The sequence below is a fragment of the Otolemur garnettii genome, unplaced genomic scaffold (assembly GCF_000181295.1).
Source record: "Otolemur garnettii isolate 467f Iridium unplaced genomic scaffold, OtoGar3 scaffold00029, whole genome shotgun sequence".
Classification (NCBI taxonomy): domain Eukaryota; kingdom Metazoa; phylum Chordata; class Mammalia; order Primates; family Galagidae; genus Otolemur; species Otolemur garnettii.
In genome coordinates this window covers 18,653,257-18,678,142 of record NW_003852424.1, presented here as the reverse complement: position 1 = coordinate 18,678,142, position 24,886 = coordinate 18,653,257, and the positions used below count along the sequence as shown (strand labels likewise).

The 24,886-nt window shown below is 42.3% G+C and overlaps 1 protein-coding gene across 6 annotated transcripts; it reads right to left on the bottom strand.

The window, feature by feature from the left end:
* Positions 1-4,805: 4,805 nt before the first annotated feature.
* On the bottom strand, positions 4,806-23,724 carry LOC100959649 (butyrophilin subfamily 3 member A1). Of its 6 annotated transcripts, XM_003804045.3 has the most exons (11): positions 23,611-23,724; positions 21,069-21,134; positions 20,241-20,374; positions 19,643-19,990; positions 18,383-18,664; positions 10,165-10,365; positions 9,986-10,006; positions 9,869-9,895; positions 8,947-8,973; positions 8,499-8,525; positions 4,807-6,701 (listed from the first exon to the last, which is right to left on the bottom strand). In XM_003804045.3, exons 3-11 carry the CDS (start codon positions 20,323-20,325, stop codon positions 5,980-5,982), a joined length of 1,740 nt encoding a protein of 579 aa, XP_003804093.2. In that variant the 5' UTR covers positions 20,326-20,374; positions 21,069-21,134; positions 23,611-23,724; the 3' UTR covers positions 4,807-5,979. The 6 variants fall into 6 exon arrangements, 4 of the variants coding, with proteins under 4 accessions (XP_012659984.1, XP_003804093.2, XP_012659985.1 ...); XM_012804530.2 differs by lacking the exon at positions 8,947-8,973 and having other exon boundaries at positions 4,806-6,701; XR_002773152.1 differs by lacking the exon at positions 4,807-6,701 and having other exon boundaries at positions 9,986-10,004.
* Positions 23,725-24,886: the final 1,162 nt, after the last annotated feature.

Genomic DNA, 24,886 nt, shown 5'->3' with positions numbered 1-24,886 from the left:
CGGAAATAGTTTTTAAAAATTCGAGCAGTAACTAACTTTTTGAGATTATGGGGTCTTTCAATTTCTTTTTTTATTTCAGGAGGAAAATGCCTTTTTTTCTTTTTCTTTCAAAGTTTTGGGATTCCCCGCGTTTTGTGCTTTTGCTGCCATCCAGGAAGTGAGGTTTGTGTGTAGATGTGTGCTGTAATTTTGAGAGTGAGACAGCTAGTCTTGGTCTGTATAAAGCAGGAAGGGACTTTCTGGGGAAGGGGCTTTTCTGAGGCAATTATCTAACGGAGGATGTATCATAATTCAGTCTTCTAGATAAAAATTGAAACACAAGGCACAGGGCCACTGTCTGCCCCAGGAAAGGGGTCAAGCCAGTAAGAGATCTGTAGGTGTTTATCAGGAAGAAATGTTTTGTAAAATATCTAGTTGTCATGTCTTAACCTAGAAAACAGAAGGATGTCTGGGGTCCAGTGAAGTAAGATGTGGGGTTTTCTGTTTTTTTGTTCTCTCAGTCTGGCCTTTAAGAAAGTCTGGACATGATTAAGAAGGGAAACCATGGGACGTGACCAATCTCTTATCTCCTTATGGACAGAACATAATGATTTTGAGGTCTTTTAGCCAAAGAAGGGTCTGTGTGTCCAGAAGCTTAAGATTTTTGCTTCAGTCCTCACACTGCAAAGATATTGTCCAGAATAAACTTCCCAAAGCACAGTTGTCACTATTCCCCTCAAGTGCCTACATGCTTCTTCTGGAGGCCTCCAATTCCTCTTTTGATTCAACTCAGAACTTTACAGTTAATACATTACCAGTGGCTCTACAGTTGCCTTATGTAACACTATTGCCCTCCGTGTGGCCAGTCCTCCCTTTTTCATTCACCTAAATTGTTCCCTCTATTTTTGCCTCTTGAAATTCTGCCCACTTTTCATGTTATCTCTTCCAAGAATACCTCTCGATGTTTGCCTGATACATTCTCAACTTCTTCTGACACAAAAAGCTTTTGCTATTCCTATATTCTTTTTGCATCACTGTTACTTAAGTATGAATTTTAAGTTTCCAGTGACTTGAAACTTATCTGCTCCTAAGGACAGATATCTGCAAGATGTAATTCCTCTCTTTTATCAGGGCCTGGTCCCAAGCTTTGCTCTTATTTGCTATTCAATGGATGTGTTAAAACATTCAGGGTAAGGACATTCTCCCAACAGTACGACCCAGTTCCTGCATTCATTCAGTGCCAGAGACCAAGGGAACGATGACAGCAGAATGAAATCAACTCAAGGTCAGGAATTCATGGACTGGAAAGGAGGCTCAAAGGAATCATCTAGACTTACCTGTGGAAGCATGTTCCTTCTTTGCTCAGCAAAAGGAGGTCTTTGATTAGGAAAAAACTGAAGAAAGTCCAGAGAATTGACTTTTTCTTATGCTACCCCTAAACTGTCACTTTCTCACCCAACAGCGTCACCTACCAACCAATGCTTTTGGAATATTCTTAAAAATGGATTCTTGGTGGAGTGGCTAATGAGAATAAAATCATTGTAAATCTTGGATAATTCCACCTAGAACTGGGCTGCTACTGTGAGGGACAGAAGAGGTGGTTATGAAGGACTGAGAGCCTGGCCAGCCAGTCTTAGATCTGGCTTCAGATTTTTCAATGGAAGAAATACGGTCCAGGGTTCTTAAGGCAGCTTGTGCCAGAAGTATCTAGCTAAGCTATGCTTCTAACCCTACCAAGCTGATGTGAAACAGAGGGAGACTCATGTGTTCTGAGTAGAAGAATGATCCATCGGCAACGAGATAGGTTAGCAAGAAGCCAGGTCCTCATTATGTGTGCCAAATTAGATAGTGACAATCTGACCCAATGATTCTCTGTCATGGGAGGAATAAACACAGAGGAAGGGCCACTTCAACACAGATCTCTATGACCCTAGTATACATGCAGCTCCTAAAAAAAACCAGGATCCAGACTGAACACTCATTCTCTTTCAGTGATTTCCTGATTCTTTCTTTGTACTAAACTCCAATGTGTAAAGGCAATTTGGCTGTGTCCCTTCCTCTGAGTCATCACCAGACTTAAAGACCTTCCAGGAGAGGCCTAGGCAGGTTGACACACAGAAAAGCTATTTCTTCTCTGCCTTATTCAAATATCAAATTGCTGGCCAAGCACAGTGGCTCAAGCTGTAATCTTAATACTCTGAGAGGCAAAGGTGGATAGATCACTTGAACTCAGGAGTTTGACACGAACCTGAGCAAAAGCAAGACCTGGCCTCTACTAAAACTAGCAAGTTGTTGTGGCGGGCACTTGTAGTCCCAGCTACTTGGGGAAGCTGAGGCAAGAGGAACTCTTATGCCCAAGAATTTGGGCTGTGATGTATGATACCATTGCCCTGGGGGCACTTTACCCAGGGTGACAGAATGAGACTCTGTCTCAAAAAAAAAAAAAAAAAAAAATCAATTGAAAAAGAAAAAAGAAAAAAGCCAGATACCAAATTGCTGACTTGTGAAATCAGTGAACATAATACAATAGTTGCATAAGCTGCTAACGTCCAGGACTGCATGAATATTAACCAGTACATTTACCTTATCTCAATGGAAGTTTCACAGAATACATAGTAGAAATGATACTGGAACCTCAAAAGAACTGAAGATGAGAAAAAGAATCAAATTCTTTCCATCTTGAAGCCTTCTCATCTATGCTAATGGCCTCTTTCCACAGTACACCTTTCTTGGCTCTTGTGGACCAGATTATGAATGGAAGCTGCCTTCCCACAGCTCCCATTCACACCTCCCACAGGAGTAACTGGTCCTACACATATTTCACAGAGGTCTTGTAGCCTCCAGGTTAATCAAAATGATTTGTGATCCTAAAGATCACAAAATGATGATGTCTTAAAATGCAGTCACATTAGGTGACGTAAAATTTACATTTATTTTCCTTTAAAGTGATAATCATATGTGAATATTGAGGTCAGAGTAAAATTATTTTTCTTTAAAGTGATATACATATTTATATGTATACAGAGCTTATAGCAAAGTTGTTCGTCTTCAATATCTGTGTAATAGTGTAAGGTGATGAGATAACACCTGCTCCTAAGCAAGACCCATTAACTGGGGTAAGGATAATGAGCACATGTGCTTAGAATTGTAAAAACAGCAAGAGCCTGGCAATGACCCAGGATACTTTTACAATCTGGGTACCTGACTCCAAAAGACTCCTCTTGAATTTGGCAACTTGTGCTAAGACAGCTTTGCCAGAAAGGAACTGCTACTGCGCTGCTGATTGGCACCTGAGAGATGTCCAGACTCATTTGAGTTCCTGTGTCAGTGGAATGACCTTCCATGACTCCACGATTGTTCATTGCCCCCAAATTAGTGCCTTTATTAACTACCTGGCGAATGTTAGCTTGAATGTGTGTGCAAATATGTTACAATAAACTATGAATACAAGCATTACTGATTGGCCACTGAGTCATTATGAAATCTGTAGCTTCCAAGAAAATTAGTATACTGGCTGTCAGAACCTCTTTAACATAACAAAATCAATAGGAGACCTGGCCTGGGCTACAGGACCACCCCAGATCAATCTAGGTGGTGAAGCAGAAAGGTAGTGTGATGGGGACATGTATTGGAAGACAGGAGGTCGCTTGTGATAAATGAATGGGTTGAAGGGAGGGAAAACAGACCTCAACAGTTTATTTGCTATATTCTCAGAAGCTGAGCCATGAGAACAGATGCTGTGGGTGCCCCATCCATGTTCTCTTGGCCTCTCTCACCAATGACTGAGGCAGACGGTTACCTGCATGGATCACAACTTCTGATCTAAGGTGTCTGTCTCTCTTTTCCTCTGCCTCAGGGCTATCTCCAACAGCAGTGATGTTGGCTTTTTTGCAGATACACAGCCCAAACACCAGTTGAGGAAGAAGTGACACCCTCAAAGCAACCTTCAATCATTTCAAGTATAGGAGGATGCCAGGTGTAAATGTTCCTCTCCCAACCTGTCCTCAGCTCTAAGGAAGATTTTGTTATATCCCAGAATTTCATATCATTTCTCAGAATCCTGGGTGGAATTCAGCCAAGTTGTCCACATCCAGTAATTCATAAATGCTTTATGCCATTTCTTACATAACTGGATCTCTCCCTTCTCTGACTCATTTTTTTTCTGTGCTTGTGTTTCCTGGCATCATTTCCCAAACACATGTGGTAGGCTGAAAAGGACTCCCATTCTCTCATCTCCCAACAATAGCCCCCGTAAAACTTACAAGGAATTAAGGTTATGCTCCTTAAAGTAAAGGGATTATCTTGACTTGTCTGGGTGGACTCAGTCTCAAATAGCCAAGTACTTAAAGTAGAAGGCAGAAGAGTCAAAAGAGAAGAAATAGAAGAAGAACCAAGAAAAATCCAAAGATTAAGAAATACTCAACTTTCTGTTGCTGCTTTGAAGATGGAGGAGGGACCTAGGAGCCAGGATGTGGCAGCCTCTAGAACTGGGAACAGCCCTCACCTAATGCCCAGGGAGGAACTGTGACCTTAATTCTAAAATTCTAGGGAACTGTGTGCTGTCAACAATCTGAAACACCAAGAAAACAGATTCTTCCCTTCAGCTTCCAGAATAGAATACAGCCTGCAAACATCTAGAGTTTAGCTCAGTGAGATCCATGTCTGATCCCTGACCTAAAGATCTATGAGATAATAAATCTGTGTTGTTTTAAGTCCCTGAATTTGTGGGAATTCATTGTAACAACAATAGAAAACTCATGTGATAAGGATTTTGTGCAAATGTTGCAACAAGGTAAACTGTGAAACTGTGGTGAGTACAGTGGGGGAGTAAGGCCACTCCACTGTGCTGAGCAGACCTTTAAGAGCCTGGAAGACTCCAAATGGAAAGAGGGAGGATTACTAACAATTTTATTGTTCAAATAAAATATGACATGTACATGCTAGAAGAAGGTATACAGTGGTGAATAATAACATACGATAAGTTAGAACAGTTGTCTTAGCATCTTTCAGTTGAAAGGAATAGTGGTTTTATATATTCACAATGATCAAAGTAAATATATCCCTTTCCTGCAGATGGATTCCACAGAGAGATTAACTATACCCCCGCTATTCTTCTAGCTTCTTTCCTCCTCCCAAATTCTTTTTTTTTTTTTTTCTTTGCAGTTTTTGGCCGGGGCTGGGCTTGAACCCACCACCTCAAGCATATGGGGTCAGCGCCCTACTCCATTGAGCCACAGGCACTGCCCCTCCTCCCAAATTCTTGTTTCATTGACAATCTTTAGGTTACTAGCCACAATTCCTAGACACCAGCAACATAGGATCACTTACCACATTGATAGAGTGGCAACACCTATGCTGTGCAATTATTAATTCAGAATTTGGCTTCTATTCCCTTCCACAGTAACGTGTAACACAGTTAAAGGGAGTTTTTTCTCTGAAAGAAGACACCCTGCAAGGCCAGTCCCAAAGAGTGCTGGGTGTAAAGCTTTGACAATCAGCTGGGAATGGCTCAGGAAGGGTGTGATGGCCGCAGCCACCTACAATGATCCCTACCCCGCAGCCTCTCTGGAAAGAGAACCTCAGGGATGCACATAGTCCCTTTCTGTGCAGAAAATGAAACTAGAAAAGAACGGGCAGGTGGTCAAGGACCAAGGCTGAGTATCTCCCAACTGTACAACTTATTTCATGAGCTACTGAAGTGATTTAATTTTGCCCTGCCTCAGCTGCCCCATCTGCAAAATGAAACTCCCCCACGGGGAGTTGTCAGGGTTACATGCGTGAAACCTACCTAGTGCATGGTAGCGCAGCAACCAGTATATTTTATGTTCTCTATAAATGGTGGTTATTGTTGTTCAGGTCCCAGCCATGTCACCTTTGGAAAGTTAATTCACTTTTGTGCAGTCTCCTTCTCCTTACCTGTACAAGGGGATAGATAATAAAGGGGCACCAAGCTGAAACTACTGTCATATGGCATAACTGAATGAGTATCAGCAAAGTGCTTCAGTGTATGCACGTAGCTTCATGGTTGTGATGGCTGCTGTGCAGAGGGAGACCTTCAGCTCCAGACTGTGCAGGGAGAAGTGGACACATCACTTCACCCTGAGGCTCAGTAGTTTCATTAGTTAAACTTGGGGTAACTGGGGTCTTCAGGGAAAGGTCCGGAACTAAGTCAGGAATATGGGAACTCTCCACGACTTTTGATGCTGGGCAAATGGTCAGTGCAGTGGGCTCCAAAGTTAAAATTCTGAAAACAGGATACAGAGGCCCAGAGAAGGAGGTGTGCAGGAAGGTATAAATATGAGATCCATCTATGGCATTGTAGAATGAGACCTCCCCAGTCTCGTAGTCCAGGAAAACACCCACTTTTTCAGGGGGCTCAGCAAGCGTCAGTTTTGTTCTGGGGTCAGTGAGAGCCCGAAAGTCATTCTCATCGGACCGTCCCATAGTCCAGAATCCATTCTCAGGTGCCATTTTGACCCAACCTTTTCTCTCCACATCCCTCCTACACACCCCAATATGCCACTCTTTCCTGTCCCCCACCTCCACCTCCCAGTAATGTCTCCCCGATGTGAAATTCTCATGGCCAAGCACACAGTGATGCCAATTAAATCTCTCAGGTATGTCTGGCAGGTCCTGTTTCTCCTTTGCAAGCTGCAGACTCCTCAAGTCCTCAGACAAAAGGAGGATGGGGTTTGCTGTATCTGGATCCAGAATCACATCCTCTGTAGAGAGATATACAATTCATCTGTGGAGTCAACCATTTTTCCTGGATCTCAGAGCCTCAGCATAGAAAGCCAGGGCCTTGTCCAGGGCACCAGGGTCCAGAGCCTGCCATCCCCAACCTGGCTGGCGTGTGAGACTCTCTCATTACTATCATGAGAGAAAGCCCAGGGGTTGTGTGCAGTGGGGAAGGAGAGGGTGAAATGAGGGTTGGAATCTGCCTAACCTGATATCCTGATGCTGCCTCAGGAAGCAATAGGCCTCTACCTTTTCTTTGTTTTATTCTCAAAATTGACTGCAAAATTGTGCTTTATACTCATCGATTTAAATTTTAGTGTTCACTCTATTTATATGTTGAATGTTTTCTTTTCTGTAGTCTTTTTTTTTTTTTTTAGAGACAGAGTCTCACTTTGTTGCCCTTGGTAGAGTGCTGTGATGTCACAGCTCACAGCAACCTCCAGCTCTTGGGCTTAGGCAATTCTCTTGTCTTAGCCTCCCAAGTAGCTGAGACTATAGGCGCCTGCCACAATGCCCGGCTATTTTTTGTTGCAGTTTGGCCAGGGCCGGGTTTGAACCCGCCACCCTCAGTATATGGGGCCAGCGCCCTGCTCACTGAGCCACAGGCGCTGCCTGTGTAGCCTATTTTTCCGTACATCCAAGCTATGGAACATTTTTGAGCCTTATCTGAAGCATTTCCTTACGTGATAAACAGGGATAAAAATACTAACTTTTATGGTTGTCTAAGAGAACAAGGTAATTTAATTATCCTGGGACAGGGCATAAAGGCAGTATGTGATGTTATAATGGCTGTTATTCTTGCTATGTGTTAGGGTCTCTGTTGGGGACTTTATATGCCCCATACCTACTCTCCATATTTCACCTTTCTCCACCCTCTTCAGAGCCATAAAAATCTGTCCTATATGGACTGTGTCACCAGGCTTCCTTTTTCTCTAGTTTCCTCTTGGGTTTGGCTAATAGATGGCCCAAAAGAAGATTAGAAGGTAAAGAAAAGAGAGGCACAGCATTGATCCTCCCTGCTTCCTCTCTGCTGACATCAGATGGTATTGCTCTGAGAAAGGGTTGACCATTCTTAGGGAGCTCTCTATTTCAGCTACAGCTTCCTCTGCGTTCCAGTACCAGCCCCTGTCCCTAATCCTGAAGTCTAGGGGTGGAGACAGCGCCCCACTGTTGGTATCCCTGAGACAACGCACTTTCACTTGTTGCTTTACCTTAATGCTATTTTTCCAAATCCCCGTCAAATGCCCATTTGGAACATATCAGTTCTTTTTAAATACATTTTTGCCTAATATGTATTCATTACCTTCTTTAGTCTTCACCTCAGTGGTCACAAAGTAAGAATTAAAATCATCGTCTAAAAATGTGAAGGCCAAAGTTCAGATACATTAAATCCTTTGAGAACACACAGAGGCAGTAGGTGCCATATGAAGACTGAGATGTTCTTTAGGCAGACATTGCCTTCCTCCTCGGCATTTCCCATCCTCATTCTCCCTGCAGTATTCCTCAGTCTGTGTCTCCTGCCTCTCAGCTCTAAGCTTCATTCCTCATTTCTCTCATGAAGATCTATGGAGGGCCAAGACAGCAATTCCCCCTGGTTCCCAGAGCTCTCAGCAGACAGGGTCCTGGACCTGGGCATCCCTTTCAATTGCAACCTCAAGGTGCCCATCCAAAAGTCTCCTTGTTATTGGGACTCTTTTTCCCCAAATCTCAAGAGTTGGAGAAGAAAAAAGGATGTGGTCACTCAGATTGTTGGCCCAGGGAACATGCAGTGATTTACTCACCAGCTTGGAAGAGGGCCGCTTTCCATTCTGAAAGGAAAGAGACACAGGTAAGAAAGGTTAACGTTTGTATTCTTGCCCACCTGGTACTCCTCAGTCAGTCCTTTCTCTCTGCTTTTCTTGAGAGACTCCTTCACTGTCCAGCTTCCCTTCTCCACAGCTATGATGGATCAGGGGTGGCAACTTCTAAAAAAAGTTGGGCTCTCTTTCCTCTGTCATGAGGGGTTGTCAGCTGCATGGCCAGGGTTTGCTAGGTGGTGTGCATGAGTGCCAGCAGCCTCAGGCTTCTTTTAGAAGCTTCCCCAAAGCAGACATAGAATCCCCACTGAAAATGAGCTTTTAGGTTAGATCTGATTATTCCAACTGACAATGTCAATGGGTAATAGTAAACAAAGGAGTGAAATGCTCAGGGTGCATGTCCCAGAAAACTGAGAACATCAGTGCCACTTACCATCATAGGCTGGAGACTTTTCCCCACCTACAATGAAAAACAGAGTTGTGACTTGAACTCTGCCATGTCTGAGCTGTCAACTTTGCCTTCCTTTTGTACTTATCTATCTTCCTTTTGATCATCTCACCCTTTTCTACCTTCTCCCTCTGTAGGTTCAATTTTCTCCTCCTTCATATCAATTCTCAGAATACCCCTTGATGCTAACGACACCACAGATACTGTGTGGGTACCTTCCTACCATGAATTCTATTTTGAATAGGTTTGTATGTGTTAGCATATCTATATACATATATGTATATGTGTATAAGTTTCATCTGTAATAATGTATCGTTTTCTGTCTTCTTCTGAATAGAATCTGGGAAGCTTAATAAAAAAATTCAGGGAGTAATTTTTATAAGCAGTTATAATTAATCTGTACCAATTGAGCTACTGGAGCTCATCCTGTTTATAAGAGGCGTTTTTCTTTCTCTCTCACTTTTGATTTTCTTGTTCCTTATTACCTTCTTTCTTCTCAGCAACTTATAGATGATGTGAAGAAACTAGTGATGTTCCCAGTATAGAGAAGGCACTTCACTCTCCTCTTACCCCTTCCTTTTGAAGGGAACTCTTGTGTATTCTGCAGTGCCTTATAGGGCTAAAGACTATGTGGCCTCTAGTGAACAGTGATTGAAGGTCTCTTTCCTGAGAGAGAGTGAGAGGCTGACTCCTCCTGGGTGTCACTCCAAAAAATCACACTTATTTTCCATTTTGTTTTTTTCTACCTTTTGTCTGCTATGACTTGGAATACTACACTGATTTTCTTTTCATGATTACAGGGATCTAGGACCATTTTCTGATCCTGGTCAAAGAGTTAAGAACTGGAAAATATCCAAGGGTATAAAGTCGTAGATTTGAATTCAGAGAAAGTGTCAGAGTCACTTACGAGCCATGTACTGGATTTTTCTCCATTCTGAAATGGAATCAACAAGGAAGAGTCATCAAGGTGCTTAAAGCAGAGGTGGGAAGACATGCCTGAGTGTCTGGGGAAATGGGAACTTACTGAGTTCATCCTCCAGCTTCTCTAGAAAATAAGCAGAAAAAAAATACAATGTTATGGAAGAAGGGATTCTCTGGACAGTAAACCTTCAAAACCAACCAGTACCAGAGCAGGGTTGGGGATGAGGGTTTGGGGTTCAGGCCTGTAACCTAGGGGCTTTGATCCCTCCCGGAGTCATATACCTCTTCTGCTTCGTTCCTGCTTCATTGTGCTCTGTGCTAATTCTCTCATTTCCTGCTCTCTCTTTTTTTCGTTGAACAGAGTCTTTTTTTCCTGTTGTTGTCGCCACAGGAAGTAACCTGCCCCTGATAGAAGTAGCAGCGAGACAGGCAGGATCCCGGCGAGGGCAGCGATCCAGGGCTGAGCGCTCTGGAAGAAGGGGTCTGCAAAAAGACAGTCTGTGGATCATGGGTCCAGCACACTCTGCCTCCCTGACCCAAAGCACCAGGATCTTTAGCTATTCACAACAGGTATGGAATTTGTTTCATGATGTTAAAAATCTTTTAACAGAAAACTTTGGATAAGACTTTGGTAAGCCCTTACTACAACCTGCTGCTGTTATTTCTCTTGAGATGTCTGCCTCTGCCATGGAAAGTGAGTGACTTAAGCACAGTCATGCACACTTTTTCTAATGTAATTTGTGAATAGATAATACATTTATATGGTTAAAAAAATACATATAATCTCTCTTCTACCCAGTCTTACATCACTACGTCCATTTATTAGCTTCTCATTAGTCACTTAATATGATGGTAAAGAACATAAATTCTGGTGCCCGAGGGCCTGGATTTAAATGCTGGCTCCTCCTCCACCTGACCAGCAAGCAGTATGACCCTAGTCTAATTATTTAACCTCTCTGCTTCTAATGCCTAATCTATAAAATGGAGTAATGACAATACCTACTTCCTAAGGTCAGAAGGATTGAATTTATGCTTATGAAGTGCCTGACATAAAATGAGTGTTATGTAAACCTATTCAAATGTAAAAAATGGAAATATAAATTCTTGTTTTGCCTCTAATTTACACCAAAGATAGTATTCTTTTTTTTTTTTTTGAGACAGAGTCTCACTATGTCACCCTCTGTAGAGTACTGTAGCATGGCAGTTCACAGCAACCTCAAACTCATAGGCTTAAGCGATTCTCTTGCCTCAGCCTCCCAAGTAGCTGGGACTATAGGCACCTGCCACAATGCCTGGCTATTTTTTTGTTTCAGTTTTCATTGCTGTTTAGCTGGCCAAGGCCGGGTTTGAACCCGTCAGCCTCGGTGCATGTGGCTGGCACCATAACCACTGTGCTATGGGCGTGGAGACTAAAGATAGTATTCTACACATACTGTTGTGAATTCTTCCTCTCTGGATAGAGTGTATGTGGGACATCTTTCCATGTTAGTAGAGACAGTGGTTCTCAACCTGTGGGTCATGACCCCTTTGGGGGTTGAACGACCCTTTCACAGGGGTCGCCTAAATACATCCTGCATATCAGATATTTCCATTACGATTCATAACAGTAGCAAAATTATAATTATGAAGTAGCAATGAAAATAATTTTGTGGTTGGGGGTCACCACAACATGAGGAACTGTATTAAAGGGTTGCGGCATTAGGAAGGTTGAGAACCACTGATATAGAATGATCTTTTTCCTTTCACAGCTGTGTCATCTTTCCTCATATGGAAGTTCCCCATCAGTAAACATCTGTATGGTTTCTGACCTTGTGTAACCATAATTAATACTGTCATAAATGATGTTTTACATGAATCATCTCATACCAAACAATCTGTCAAATAAATTCCCAGAAGTGGACTTCTGGGTCAATAATTATGGAGTTGGGATAGATATTACTTTAGAGCCCTCAAGAGAGGTTGTGCTTATGTATACCATGAAAACAATAAATTATACCAGGAAATACCTGAGATTTAGTCTGCCTGCACCCCTGTGATCAAAACAAATTATTAGTCTCCTCAGTTTTGCTTTGTTTTTGACCAATATCATAAGTAAAAGGAGAAGGATCAAGATGTTTGACGTGATGTGGGTAGCATATTCCTCCTCCACAGAGAGGGACCAGAATAGTACGCAGATTCTCACATTTGGAGCTGATCATCTAAGGGAGAATGCTAGCACCCAGCAAGGAAGTGGAAAAGCACCAAAAGGGCAAGGAGAGAGTTCAGGGCAACTTGCCTGGTCTGGGGCCTGCTAACCTCAGGGAGAAACTTCTGCATACAGTTAAATAGTAAGAAAAAAGCCCCCACAACTCCACTCTCTGAAATGTGTTTTTATAGTCTTGGCTATAGGTCTCTGACATAACATAGGGGGTTGCTTGAAGATTGCACAGATGTTCCAGAGGGGAACTCATAATTGCATAGGCATCAGAGCCTAGAGCAGCTTGAGCCAGATGTCATTCTGAGATGCTACATACCAGTGAATCACGGGAGTGGCTGTAGCCACTACATGGCTCCATGGAGGGATAGAGGAGACTGGGAGCTGCCCTGCACCCCTGGTAAGATCTCCACTGTCCTGCTGTGGGCTGCTTTGATACTGAAATGTGAGCAAACAGCATTTTCCACAGTTTTTTGCCAATGATGTTTGCTGGTCAGAGAACTAAAGGTGCTATTTTGAGGGTTTGACACTGGCCTACGCCCTGCCCTTGGGCTGGATATGAACTTGACAAGGCTGCTCTCTCTGCCAAACTGGGGAGGGCAGAGAATCCAGCATTTCCAGCACACATCTGGGACAGTGCTGGCTACTGCAGAACTGAGCCTCTAGCAAACTGCACTCCCCGCAGTTTCCTGGCAGTGCAAAACCATTGCCTATCAGTGAGGGAGGGAAATGAGCTTCACTGATAGGCAGTGGTTTTATAAGTGTCTCAGTCTGTAAGTCTTAGCCCCTCAGTCTGTAATCTACATCTCTGGATCCACACCACACACCCTTAATTGCCAGTACTTGGGGGACCAGTGGATCCTGGGAAGCCTGTGGATCTTCCTGACCTTGGGTATTCAGGGTGGTCTGCTTCTACCTGTGAGGAGTCTGTAGCATGTTACAGCCTTCTTTAGGACAAAGAGGACCAGGGCATCAACTCTCCCTTACCCATTCAGAGCCTTCTCCTCTTCTTCCCTTCCCCTGCCCACTGCTGACACGGCACCTGTGGCAATTTCAGTTTGGTTGCAACCAGCAAGGACTCCACAGGGGGATAATCAAGCCAAGATACTTGGGGGAGGCTACCCTACCTCTAAAAGAGCACCTATCACACCAAAGATTCTACAGAATTTTGGGCTCACTCCATTCCTTCCAAAAAGGCACAGTAAGTGCTTTTCTGTGCCTCAAGGGACAAAAGCAGGCACCTCCCCTGAGAAAAGGTAGAGTTAACAATCCTCCCTCTGAATTACCTGCCTCTTTTGGAAGAAACCAACCTTGCCTGGAGGCAAGTCCTTGGCATAATCACACCTTCCCCACTGGAGCATTTTAACCTCAGCCCACAGTCTGGTAGCCTGGCAGATCATGGGTTGACCTGCCTCTATCACCTCTACTTCAGCTAGGTCAGGGTGACAGCTGGGAACCTAGGCACATTGGAGGCAGAAACTGCTGTCACTAAGAGAAAGAGAGGGGTGAATATTTTCTGGATCCCGTAGCTGCCTGCCTCTACATCTTGTTATAAGAGTCCCACCCCTCCTGTTGCAGGGTCACAGTTTATCTGCCCTTCTCCTGCCTGTGCATTTTTCTGGAACAGGAGATCACCCCACCCCTCATTATAATGCCTGAATTGTGGGAGGTCAATGCCTGAATTCTGGGAGGTGTAAGGCAAGTTTGCCAGCCTAGTCTCCCTCTGGTTCCCTAGGACTCAAGTATACCACCCAGGGCCTGGCAACTGGAGACTTCCTAATGTAGTCCACCACTGCTGGCACCTGAACACTGATCCTGGGATCTGAGGTCCAACTAATCCAAATTGCCAGCAACTTCATAGTGGGTAGCCACTGGCATGAGCTGAAAGGCAGTGGTACCTCTCCTCTCTACACTGAGCCACAGAGTTCCCAGCAGAGAACATGTTAAGCAAAGCTATCTATTTTGAGCTGAGGAAAGAAGTTACAGATGAGAAGGAATCAGCATAAGAACTCTGGCAATATGAAAAAGCAGGCTTTTTTGATACCCTCAAAGGGTCACTCTAGCTCTCTAACAATGGACTCCATACAAAAGGGAATTTTTGAACTGTTAGATCTGGGATTCAAAATATGAATTGCAAGCAAGCTCAATGGGGTGGATAAGAATATTGAAGATCAACACAAACATACCAAGAAAGTAGTAATTCAGAACATGAATGAAAAATTCACTAAAAAGATAGATATTTTAACCACAAATATAACAGAATTCCTGAAAATGAAAGAGACATTTATAGAACTTCAAAATATGATGGAAAGTCTTAAGGACAGACCAAACCAAAAAGAATAAAGAATTTCAGAGTTTGAAGACAAGACTTTCAAATTAACCTAGTCAAAAATAAGGGGGAAAAAAGAGAGATGAACTGAAGAGGCTGCAGTGACTCCATTTTGTAGTAGGCTCCATTCTGAGCTTCAGGCCCAGTTCCAGGAAAAACTGCAGGCAGCACCACCCAGGAAGGGGACAGCCAGCCCAGGTGGAGATAGCCTATCTGGAACAAGCATACAGCCCTTCCCTGGAAAGTTTCTAACTGCCAAGGGCCCAAACCTATCAGCACCCCGTGAATGTCTATCAGCATCCCGTAAGTGTCCCAGGAACCACCTTTGACCAATCGCTCACTTAGTAACTAGAACACCCCTGAAGTTGTTATAAAAGACTGCCCTTGTCTCTGTATCGGGGTCGCCCCCTGCACAGCTACGCTGTCCAGTGGAGTGACCCGAGCATATGCTTGAATAAAGACACTCCTTTGCTTTTATATGTGTGTATGGTGGTCTCTCAGTGGCAATTTTGGTCCTAACAGAACAAAGTCTTAGAGAAATACTAAAATACCCAAATATCAGATTCATAGTTATCCCCAAGGGAGAAGAAGACAAAGCAAAAAACACAGAAAAATTATCTGAAAGAATAATGGAAGAAAACATCCTTGGTCTTGCTAGAGATTTAAACATCAAGGTACAAGAAGGCCCACAAACTTCTGCAAGATTCACTGAAAGTAGGACATCACCACAGCATATAGTCATCAGTCAAACTGAAAGGTAAGGAGAAAATCCTACAAGCTGCAAGATGAAAACATCAAGTAACTTACAAAGGAAAACTCATCAGACTGGCAGCGGACTTCTCAATAGAGACCTTACAAGCCAGAAGCGATTGGGGGTCCCATCTTTAATCTTCTGAAACAGAAAACTGTCAGTTAAGAATTTTGTATCTTGAGAAAACAAGTTCCATAAAGAGAATTAAAAGTTTTTCCAGACAAGCAAATGCTAAGGGGATGTGTCATTACTAGACCTGCCTTACAAGAAATACTCAGAAGCTCTCTGAACACTGAAAACAAGAGTCAGTATTCATAAGTATAAAAACACTTAAAAGTAATGACTTATAGCTTTTTTTTATTTTTTATTTTTTAAAGAAAGAGTCTCACTTTGTTGGCCCTTGTGCTATGCTGTCAGCACTGAGAAGGGCCCTACCTCTCTGGTCACAGGTCCAGGGTACCCTTTGGGGAGCAACCTCAAACTCTTGGGCTTAAGTGATTTTCTTGCCTCACCCTCTCAAGTAGCTTGGACAATAGGCACCTGCCACAATGCCTGGCTAGTTTTTAGAGACAGGGTCTCTGTCTTGCTCAGACTGGTTTGAACTCCTGAGCTCAAGCAATCCACCTACCTTGGCCTCCAATGGGCTGGGATTATAGGCGTGAGCCACTGCCCCTGGCCTAGACTCAGAGCTCTTATAAAACATCAACACAAGTGAAAATACAAGGCACCTCCGTAACAATCAACATCATGACTAGAACAGTATCTCACTTATCAATATTAACTTTAAACATAAATTGTATAAATGTTCCACTTAAAAGGTACATATTGACAGATGGATTAAAAAAAAAAAAGTGACCCAAATATCTGCTGACTTTAGGAAATCCATCTCATTTGTAAAGAGTTCTAGAGACTCAGGGGTAGAAAAAATATTCCAAGCAAATGGAAATAAAAAGTGAGCAAGAGTAACTACTCACATGAGAGATAAAACAGACTTCAACTCAAGAATAGTAAAAAAAAAGACAAGATGGTCATTACATATGGATAAAGGAACCAATTCAACAATAAGATATAACATCCTACACATATGTGCACCTAACATTGGCGCTCCCAGATCACAGAACTAATATGCAAAGGAATAAACAGCACCTTAATAACAGTGGAGAACTTCAATACTCCAAGACAGAACCAGACAGATAATTGAGGAAGAAAATCAACAAAGAAACTGGACTTAAATGAGACACTAGAACAAGTAAACTAATATTTTACCCCAAAACTGCAGAAAATGTATTCTTGTCAAGCACACTTGAAACATTGTCCAAGATAGATTGTATGTTAGGCCTCAAAACAAGTCTCAGCAAATTTTTAAAAATAGACCACAATGAAATAAAACTAGAGTTCCAAAAAGAAGTTTCAAAATTATTCAGATATATGGAAATTAAAGAACCTGATGCTGAATGATCTATGAATCAAAGAGAAAATGAAGATGGAAATTTTAAAAAATTCTTAAAAATAAACAAAAATTAAAACATTATTTGAATTCAATGATAACGGAAACACAAGCTACCAACATCTCTGAGATACAGAAATAGCAATGCTAAGAAAAACATTCTACTCTCATACCTTAGGGAACTAGAAAAACTTGGTTCTTTTGGGATTCCAGTATCATTTCTACTTTGTGTTCTGTGCAGCTTGTTCTGTTGAGGTAAGGTAAATGTACTGGTTACTATTTACACAGTCCTGGACATGAGCAGTTTATACAACTGTTGCACTATGGTCATTGATTCCAGGAGTCAGCAATTTGGAGTTTGAACAGGGCAGAGTAGAAATGGTTTTTCTGTGTGTCAACATGTCTGGGCCTAACCTGGAAGGACTTTATGTCTGGTGGTGCTTAGAGGAAGAGACACAGCCAAATTGCCTTTACTCATTGGATTTATTGCAAAGAAAAAGGGAATTATTGCATGTATACCATATCTATAAAAGGGAATTATTGTATGTATACCATATCTATAAAAAACTATGAAGTGACCCTTTCTCTTTGTTTATCCCTCCCATGGCAGAGAATGATTGGGTCAGATTGTCACTATCTAACTTGCCACACACAGGAGGAAATGACTTCCTGCTAAACTATCTCATTGCTTATGGACCATTCTTTGGCTCTGAACATTTGGGTTTCCCTCCAGTTTACATCAGGGTTAGGGTTAGAGCCATGACTTAGCTTAATGCTTCTGGCACAAGCTGCCTCAGAAACCCTGGACCCTATTTCTTCTAATACAAAATCAGAAGCCATATCTGATAGCCACTTCTGTCCCTTCCCAATAGCATCCCAGTCCTAGATGGAATTATCCAAGATTTACAGTGCTTTGACGCTCATTAGTCACTGCATCCAGAATCCATTTTAAAGAATATTCCAGAAGCATTAGTTGGTGGGTGAAGCTGTTGGATGAGAAAGTGACATTCAACTCAATTCTCTGGCACTTTTTTTTTTAAAGCTTTTTCTCATCAAAAAACTTTTTTTGCTAAATGAAAAAGGAACATGCTTCTTCAGCTCACTCTGGGTGATTCCTTTGAGCCTCCTTCCCAGTCCATGAATTCCTGACCTTGAGTTAGCTTAATTCTGCTGCCATTTCTCTCTTGGTCTCTGGCACTGAATGAGTATAGCAACCTATCTGGCCTAATGTATATTATTCCAGTAACAAGTATGCTAGAGGCCCTAATTTTACTAAGCAATCCATCCATGTTATAAAAACCCATTTTGTACTGCCTATATTTCTTGAAATTTTAAAAGGTGAAAAATATTTTAATACACACATCTCTAATGAGTGAGAATGAGCATTCTTTTGTGTGTTATGTCTTTTCCATAAACTAATAATTCAGGTCCTTTCTTAAATTGTTATTAAATTTTTAAAAATCTCTTTATGTATCAAACAATTGATTCATTCTCTGGAAATATGTATGTTCTTTCTCAATTTGAAATTTGACTTTGGATAAGAATCTTATCCTAACCTTTTCTCCCCAGTTCTTTTAACCTACCACAGTTTATGGTAGACAGAATATGTTAAGTAAATATTTGTGGTACAAACAATTTTATGGGGAAGACAAGCTCCCTAAAGTAAGGAGAGGGCACCAGGTCCTTGCTTCAGGCCTTCTACTCACAGCAGAGACTCACATATGTGGCTTTATTGAGTAGCCACAGTTCAGCTCACCTGAGAGTCAGAGGGGTACTGACCTGCGATGGAAATCCTAGCTGTCTTCTCCTGCTGGAGGAGGGAATTTCTGATGGTACAGGATGCCTCCTTCCCAGAATTTTCTCTCATGATCACAGATGCTGCCACTGCATACAGGCCCACTCTGTCTGCAACCACAGGTGCCACCACAGTTGGGATGATCTCCCCTTTGGCATCTCTCCACTGCACTTGGGGCTGGGGGTACCAGCCAGTGGATCTGCACTGCAGTTGGATTCCTCCATCCTTATAACCCTTCATTTCCATGTGAAGATCAGTACCCAGTGCTGTGGAAGATAAATCAGTCTGAATTCTTTGGAGCCTCCAGCATCAGGAAGGAAGGGTCTCAACATGAATCAATGACATACTCATGTTAGAAAATTCATGAAGGGTTTTACTCAGGAGCTATTTACATCAGTGTGGTCCTGAGCTAGGGCAGTACCCAAAGACCTGAAACAGTGGGGCTATTCCCACTCACCCTAAACCCAAAGACAGGAGGTGTGGGAGCTGTCTCTGAACAGAGAGAAAGATGATCATTGTCTATACCACATCAAGGACCAAACACCTTACATTGGCAGTGAGGGACTGCTGTCCTTTTACCAATTAAAGCTTTAGTCTGGCCCTAGTCTCCTTATTTATTAAAGTTCCCACTCACAGGATTAATTCCTTCTCTCAACTTCCTGGCAACATTTAATCCAGATCAGTGACCCACTTTTGAGTGCCCTCCCCCACATCCCCTAACCAAAGTCCAAATTCTATACTAAGTCTTCTTCAACACCTTAGACACCCCACAGTTCTCTATGGTGAGTGTCTTTCCTGCTGCAGAAAGTAATAAACACTGCTGTTTTGACTGCAGGTATGCTTCTGGGGGCTAATGGCTGGAGAATTTTAGCAGCAGATATAGCTCCTACGCTCAGCCTCCCAGAGCCCACAGTAGCTAACATCTGGTAAGGCCACAAAAACCATTCAGTACACAAGTAAACCAAAGCAACTGTGTATGTGTCACTGAGGAGATTTCTTCTCCTTCCCATCCCTTGTCCTTAGCATCCCTTCTTAGACACTTGGGCACAGCATTTAGGGTGCAGAGAGAATTCTTCCTGAGGGAAAACCTATGCCTTTGTCAAAGGTCTAAGAGCAACTTAGTCCAAAGACAGGGCAGGCAATTACTAGGGGCCAGCCAGAAGTGCCCTGCACTGGATTTGAAGCAGGAACTCTGCCCCTAGGTCCCACCAAGGAATGACTAAGAGCAAAACCCAGGGGCTCACCTGCTACCTTCAGCTCCACCATGGCCTTTTCGTAGAAGTTGCCATCTTGGAAATAACACAGGTAGTTTCCACTGTCGGAGGCTGTGACATTGTGTATTCGGAGAGTAGCCTTCCCTGCGGTGATGTCATCTCGTAGAATGGACGTTCTCCCTCGATACTCTGGAGTCTGTTTATCTTCCACTTCCTTTCCATTGGCATACACGTTCACTACCTGTCTAAGGCTGGATCTCACCCACCTCAGCTCCAAGGTCTCTGCGCTCATCGTTGGGGACAGGTGACAGGGCAGATCGGCATCTTTGCCTACCATGGCCAGGATGGGCCCAGCGGGTCCATGTACAGCAAAGTGAGCTGGTCAGCAAAGTGGGGAAATCTCCATCAGAGAGTGTTGGCCATGAAGCCATCAGAGTGAGAGTTCTTCTCAGGCAGGGAAGGTGAGGTATAAAGAATCTAGAGAGGAACACGATCCTAACAGAGGCACCATTTGTCTCTTAATGTTATGTGAAACTTCAGTTTGGGATGAAACTTCCGGGTATGGGATTAAGTCAAAGGATCTAGGTAATTGTCTGCTTCACACACATTAAAACAGAATCATACCTACCTGAGCAAGGAGTGAGCAGCTGGATTAGGACTAGACAGACAAAGAAGTCGAGCAGAAGGCAAGTCAGGTCACTCGCCATTTTCATCTGTGCTGTGTGTCAGGAGACACCAGAGGAATGATGCAGACACTGTGCCCTGGAAAGGAGTTATTAGATTCCATATGGAAACCTCCACTGCCCTAGGGCTATCTCAAGTGTGCTGACCCAAGAAGATCTTAACCCTGCCAACAATCTTGGCCCCAGAGATTCTTAACCTTCAAGTTAAAACATGAAAAATCACCCCTAAAAACACGTATATGATAAATGCACACTTGTTATCCCATCAGGAAATCCTTCACTTTACTGCCTGAAAATTTCAGAAACCATCTCCTCTCTAAACTTCCCCTGCTTCACCAGACCCAAGCCTCCATCATCACCTTCTGATGAATGTGGGACCCTCCTAACTGGGTTCTCTGGTTCCACTGTGTCTGCCACTTGTGGATGTACAACTCTGTGGACTGCTCTAGGCCCCAACTCTCAGCCATCAGCATGGTCAAATCATAGCCAGACACACTGTAAGTCGGATCCAGGCAGACTCCCTGCTGGAGGCTGTGGAGTCAGTTAGGGGCTGAACCCACCACTTGTTCATCATAAGGCTAGTCATCAAAGACCAGGTCTCACCTATATTATATTTTTTCCCCTGCATTGAGTCACTCAACTAATATTTACTAACCACCCACAATGAGCTGGGCCCACCATATTAGGTATTAGCATCAAAAAGAGGTGATCTTGGTCATATCATAAAACTTGATCTGAACTTTAGTCACTTATAAAATATTGTGAAAAATTACCGTTAGAATATGTATAGTTGGCCCAGCAATTCCACTTCCTGATATCTAGTGCAGCAAAGTACCTGCCTAGGTGCAGAGAAAACATGTGTAAGGATGGTAGTGAATGGATATTTGTTTTTTGAGACAGAGCCTCATGCTGTTGCCCTGGGTAGAATGCCGTGACATCACAGCTCACAGCAACCTCCAGCTCCGGGGCTCAAGCAATTCTCCTGCCTCCTCCTCCCAAGTAGCTGGGACTATAGGCGCCTGCCACAACGCCTGGCCATTTTTTGGTTGCAGCCATCATTGTTGTTTGGTGGGCCTGGGCTGGATTTGAACCCACCAGCTCAGGTGTATGTGGCTGGTACCTTAGCTGCTTGAGCCACAGGTGCATGAATGGATATTTTTTTTTTTTTTTTTTTTTAGACAGAGTCTCACTTTATTTTTATTTTTTATTTTTTGAGATAGAGTCTTAGTATGTCGCCCTCGGTAGAGTGCTATGGCGTCACAGCTCACAGCAACCTCAAACTCTTGGGCTTAAGCAATTCTCTTGCTTCAGCCTCCCAAGTAGCTGGAACCACAGGCACCCACCACAATGCCTGGCTATTTTTTTTTTTTTTTTTTTTTTTGGAGTTGTCATTGATGTTTAGCATGCCGGGGCTGGGTTCGAACCTGCCAGCACCTTAACCACTGAGCTATGGGCGCTGAGCCTGAATCATTATTTTTTTAAAGTATAAAAGTCATAACCAACAGAAGCAGCCATCCAGCAGAGACCAGTTGGAAGAACAGGATTCATCTCTGTGCAGGGATTCAATGCAGCAGTTAAGTGATTTACTGTCACTAACATGGATAACTGAGATATACTATATCATCAGAAAGCACACTGCAAGACTGTACTAATGATTCTGTCTAAAAACTAAAACAAAGCTATGGATCTGTACATACTAGTCCATGTAAATATCTCAAGAAGGTATAAAAGATGCATGCTAACCTGAAGATTGGAGGTTTAGTGAGTGAAGGTACACTTTAGCCTTTTGTTCTTATTACTTTTAAAACTATATTAATATTTTGAATTTTTAAAATGTCATGTATTACTTAATAATAATTAATTATTTTATGAGTAATTTTAATCAGCAGAATTTATTAGGTGCTCACTAAATACTAACTCCTCAGTGGTTTCCCCAGAAACAAAGGATCATGAGTCCCATAGTCATGGTACCTGCTTCTGAGGATATATGAGTCTAGGAATTTTCTCTGAAAACAAGGTTTGCTGGAGAAAGTGGGGAGGGATGAGGAGAAGGTAAGGTACACTAACTTCCATATTGGCCTGAGATCTCTGCATCCACCCTGAAAATAAGCATTGCCTTTTACTAAATGTTCTGCTCCTCAAAATTGTTCCTTATGCTACCATAGAGGGGTATTATTATCATTATTGTTATTGTTAGTTCCTGACCTAGCAATTTCTGTACTGTCTTCAGAATGAGAACTTAGTTTTCATTTTTCTTAGGATATTATTTTTTTCATGATTATACAACATTTTAAAAATGAAGAAACATATAAGAGAATAAAATTTTCAGTCACCTATAGTGATAATCATAGTTTGCTAGTGGAAAAGAAAATATTTCTGGAAGTCTTCTGGCCAGATGTATATAGCAAAGGCCTGAAAAATACTGCATTTTTTGACCCCAAAATTCCACATGTGCTTAGTACTGAAGCAATAGTATTAGCAATTAGTACTGAAGAAAAAGAAATCATACAATAACACAAAGATTCATGTTTCAGGATGTTTAAAATAGTAAAGTCTACAATGGGAAAATGTACACCCAATTTAAATATCTAAAATAAGGAAATGATTAAATAATGGTCTATTCATACAAGGTAGTAGCTTGTAGCCACTGGAAAGCTCACTTTCAGTTTGGGGGAAATGAAGAATAGGGGGGAAAAAACCCAGTAGATACTATCCCTAAAAGACACCAAAGTGAAATATATGAATCCAATGAAGTTCAAATTTTAAATAATTACTCTTCATTAAAAATATGATTCCTCATGGCTGCACGGAAATTTCTTTTATGACTAGACCATCCATTATTTAACCTTCCCCACCTGTTGTATATGTACATTGGTTAAGATTTTTCTGTATAATAACTAGTTCTGAGATGCACACATTTATATAGAAACCTTTAGGGCATGTTTCTTTTTAGAATAGATGCCGTGACATAGCCAGAACATGCTCTAACTGTCCTTTGTCCCTTTCTGACATTGATAACATGCTTAAGAAAATGTAGCTGGAATATTTCTTCCTTGAGGTTACCTCCCTTTTGATCAACCAAATCCCAACCTCTGCAGGTCCTCATTGTTTCCACTACTCCTGCCTCCTTAGCGCGCAGCACACACACACACACACACACACACACAGAGACACACACACACACACACACAGAGACACACAGGTTCCTCACTCCATGCATAGTTCCCCACATGCCCACTTTCAAGCTCTCAAGCTTTTCAGCTTATCTTCTTCCAGGTCCTGTAGCCCTGGCTCTAATCAGTTTCCCTCACTTACCTCTTGGTATTCTCATCTGAAAATCACAGCCCACAGAATAAAGGTGATTCCAAGTTTTTGATCCTTTGTATGATCAATAGTTTCTGATCTGGAAGAAAGGAAAATGAAAGAAAAGAGAGGTCCTTTGCTTATGAGGAAACAGCAAGCAAGTCCCTCTTTGGCAGAATTAATTTTTTGATTGGCTCAGAGGTGTTATTTCTCATCAGTTGCTGGGCAGAAACTACTGGGGAAATTTGGAATGAAAACTGAAACTACATTGAATCGTATGTGTTACAGAAAGATTCTAGTCCTACTTCCTTTAGTGTTTTTGTTTCTCTGTGATTACCTATTTGAATCATTGTTGTGTGTGTATGTACACAATTATTTCTTCATATTAATCTGTCTTTTTTAAATTTCCTTGCTTATTTTTTATTTTTATTTCTTTGCTTTTGTTGTTGTTGTTGAGACAGAATCCCACCCTATCCGCGCCCCCACCCCACCCCCAGCAGAGTGCAATAGCGTCATAGCTCACTGCTACCTCAGACTGGGGCTGTGGCATTCTGCTGCCTCAGCCGCCTGAAGCTGCTGGGATTACAGGCGCGCTCCCTGAGGCGTTTGGCTGGGTTTTTCATTTTTTTAGGAGTCGGGGCTCACTCTCGCTCAGGCAAGTCTGGAACTCTGAGCTCAAGCAATCCTCCCTCTGCAGCCTTCCCCAGTGCTGAGATTACAGGCATGAGCCACTGTGCCCGGCCTGTCTTTTTTTTTATAATATTGTTACAAAAGTGTCATCAGAATGAAATGAAAAAATATAAAGATTTTAATGTGTGAATAGAGAAGGATGTGCATTAATTAAAATACTGCTGTGATAGGTTACTAACATCTGCTTGCAGGTAGATGGATACATGCAGGAGGATCTCTTAAGGTAAAGCCTAATAAAAGTAGAAACAGAAAGAAAACCAGACACACTGCATCTTTTTAAGCACTCCTGTCATCCAATTCTAGGATCCATTACCAAATAATACAATTTTCTCATCTCTGAATCACTGGTGTTTGGCATGTTTTAATTTTTCAGAAAATTCTTATTGCTGATGTTTCTGAGCATGTTCATTAACTCTCAGCTCCTTGTTCTTGCTACATTCTGTTTTCACTTGTATTTGTTTCTAGCTCGCCAGTGATTTATGTATTCTCTGCAGTTAGACTTTTTTTTTTTTTTTTTGAGGCAGAGCCTCAAGCCGTCCCCCTGGGTAGAGTGCTGTGGCATCACAACTCACAGCAACCTCCAACTCCTGGGCTCAAG

Bases quoted from the DNA above. Each gene is read 5' to 3' on its own strand.
- LOC100959649 (XM_003804045.3), bottom strand. From the start codon at position 20,325: ATGAAAATGGCGAGTGACCTGACTTGCCTTCTGCTCGACTTCTTTGTC. The intron at 18,665-19,642 runs GTGAGCCCCTGG...TATCTTCCACAG, and splicing joins GGTGGAGCTGAAGGTAGCAG to CACTGGGTACTGATCTTCAC. The intron at 10,007-10,164 runs GTATATGACTCC...CTTATTTTCTAG, and splicing joins GCAGGAACGAAGCAGAAGAG to AGAAGCTGGAGGATGAACTC.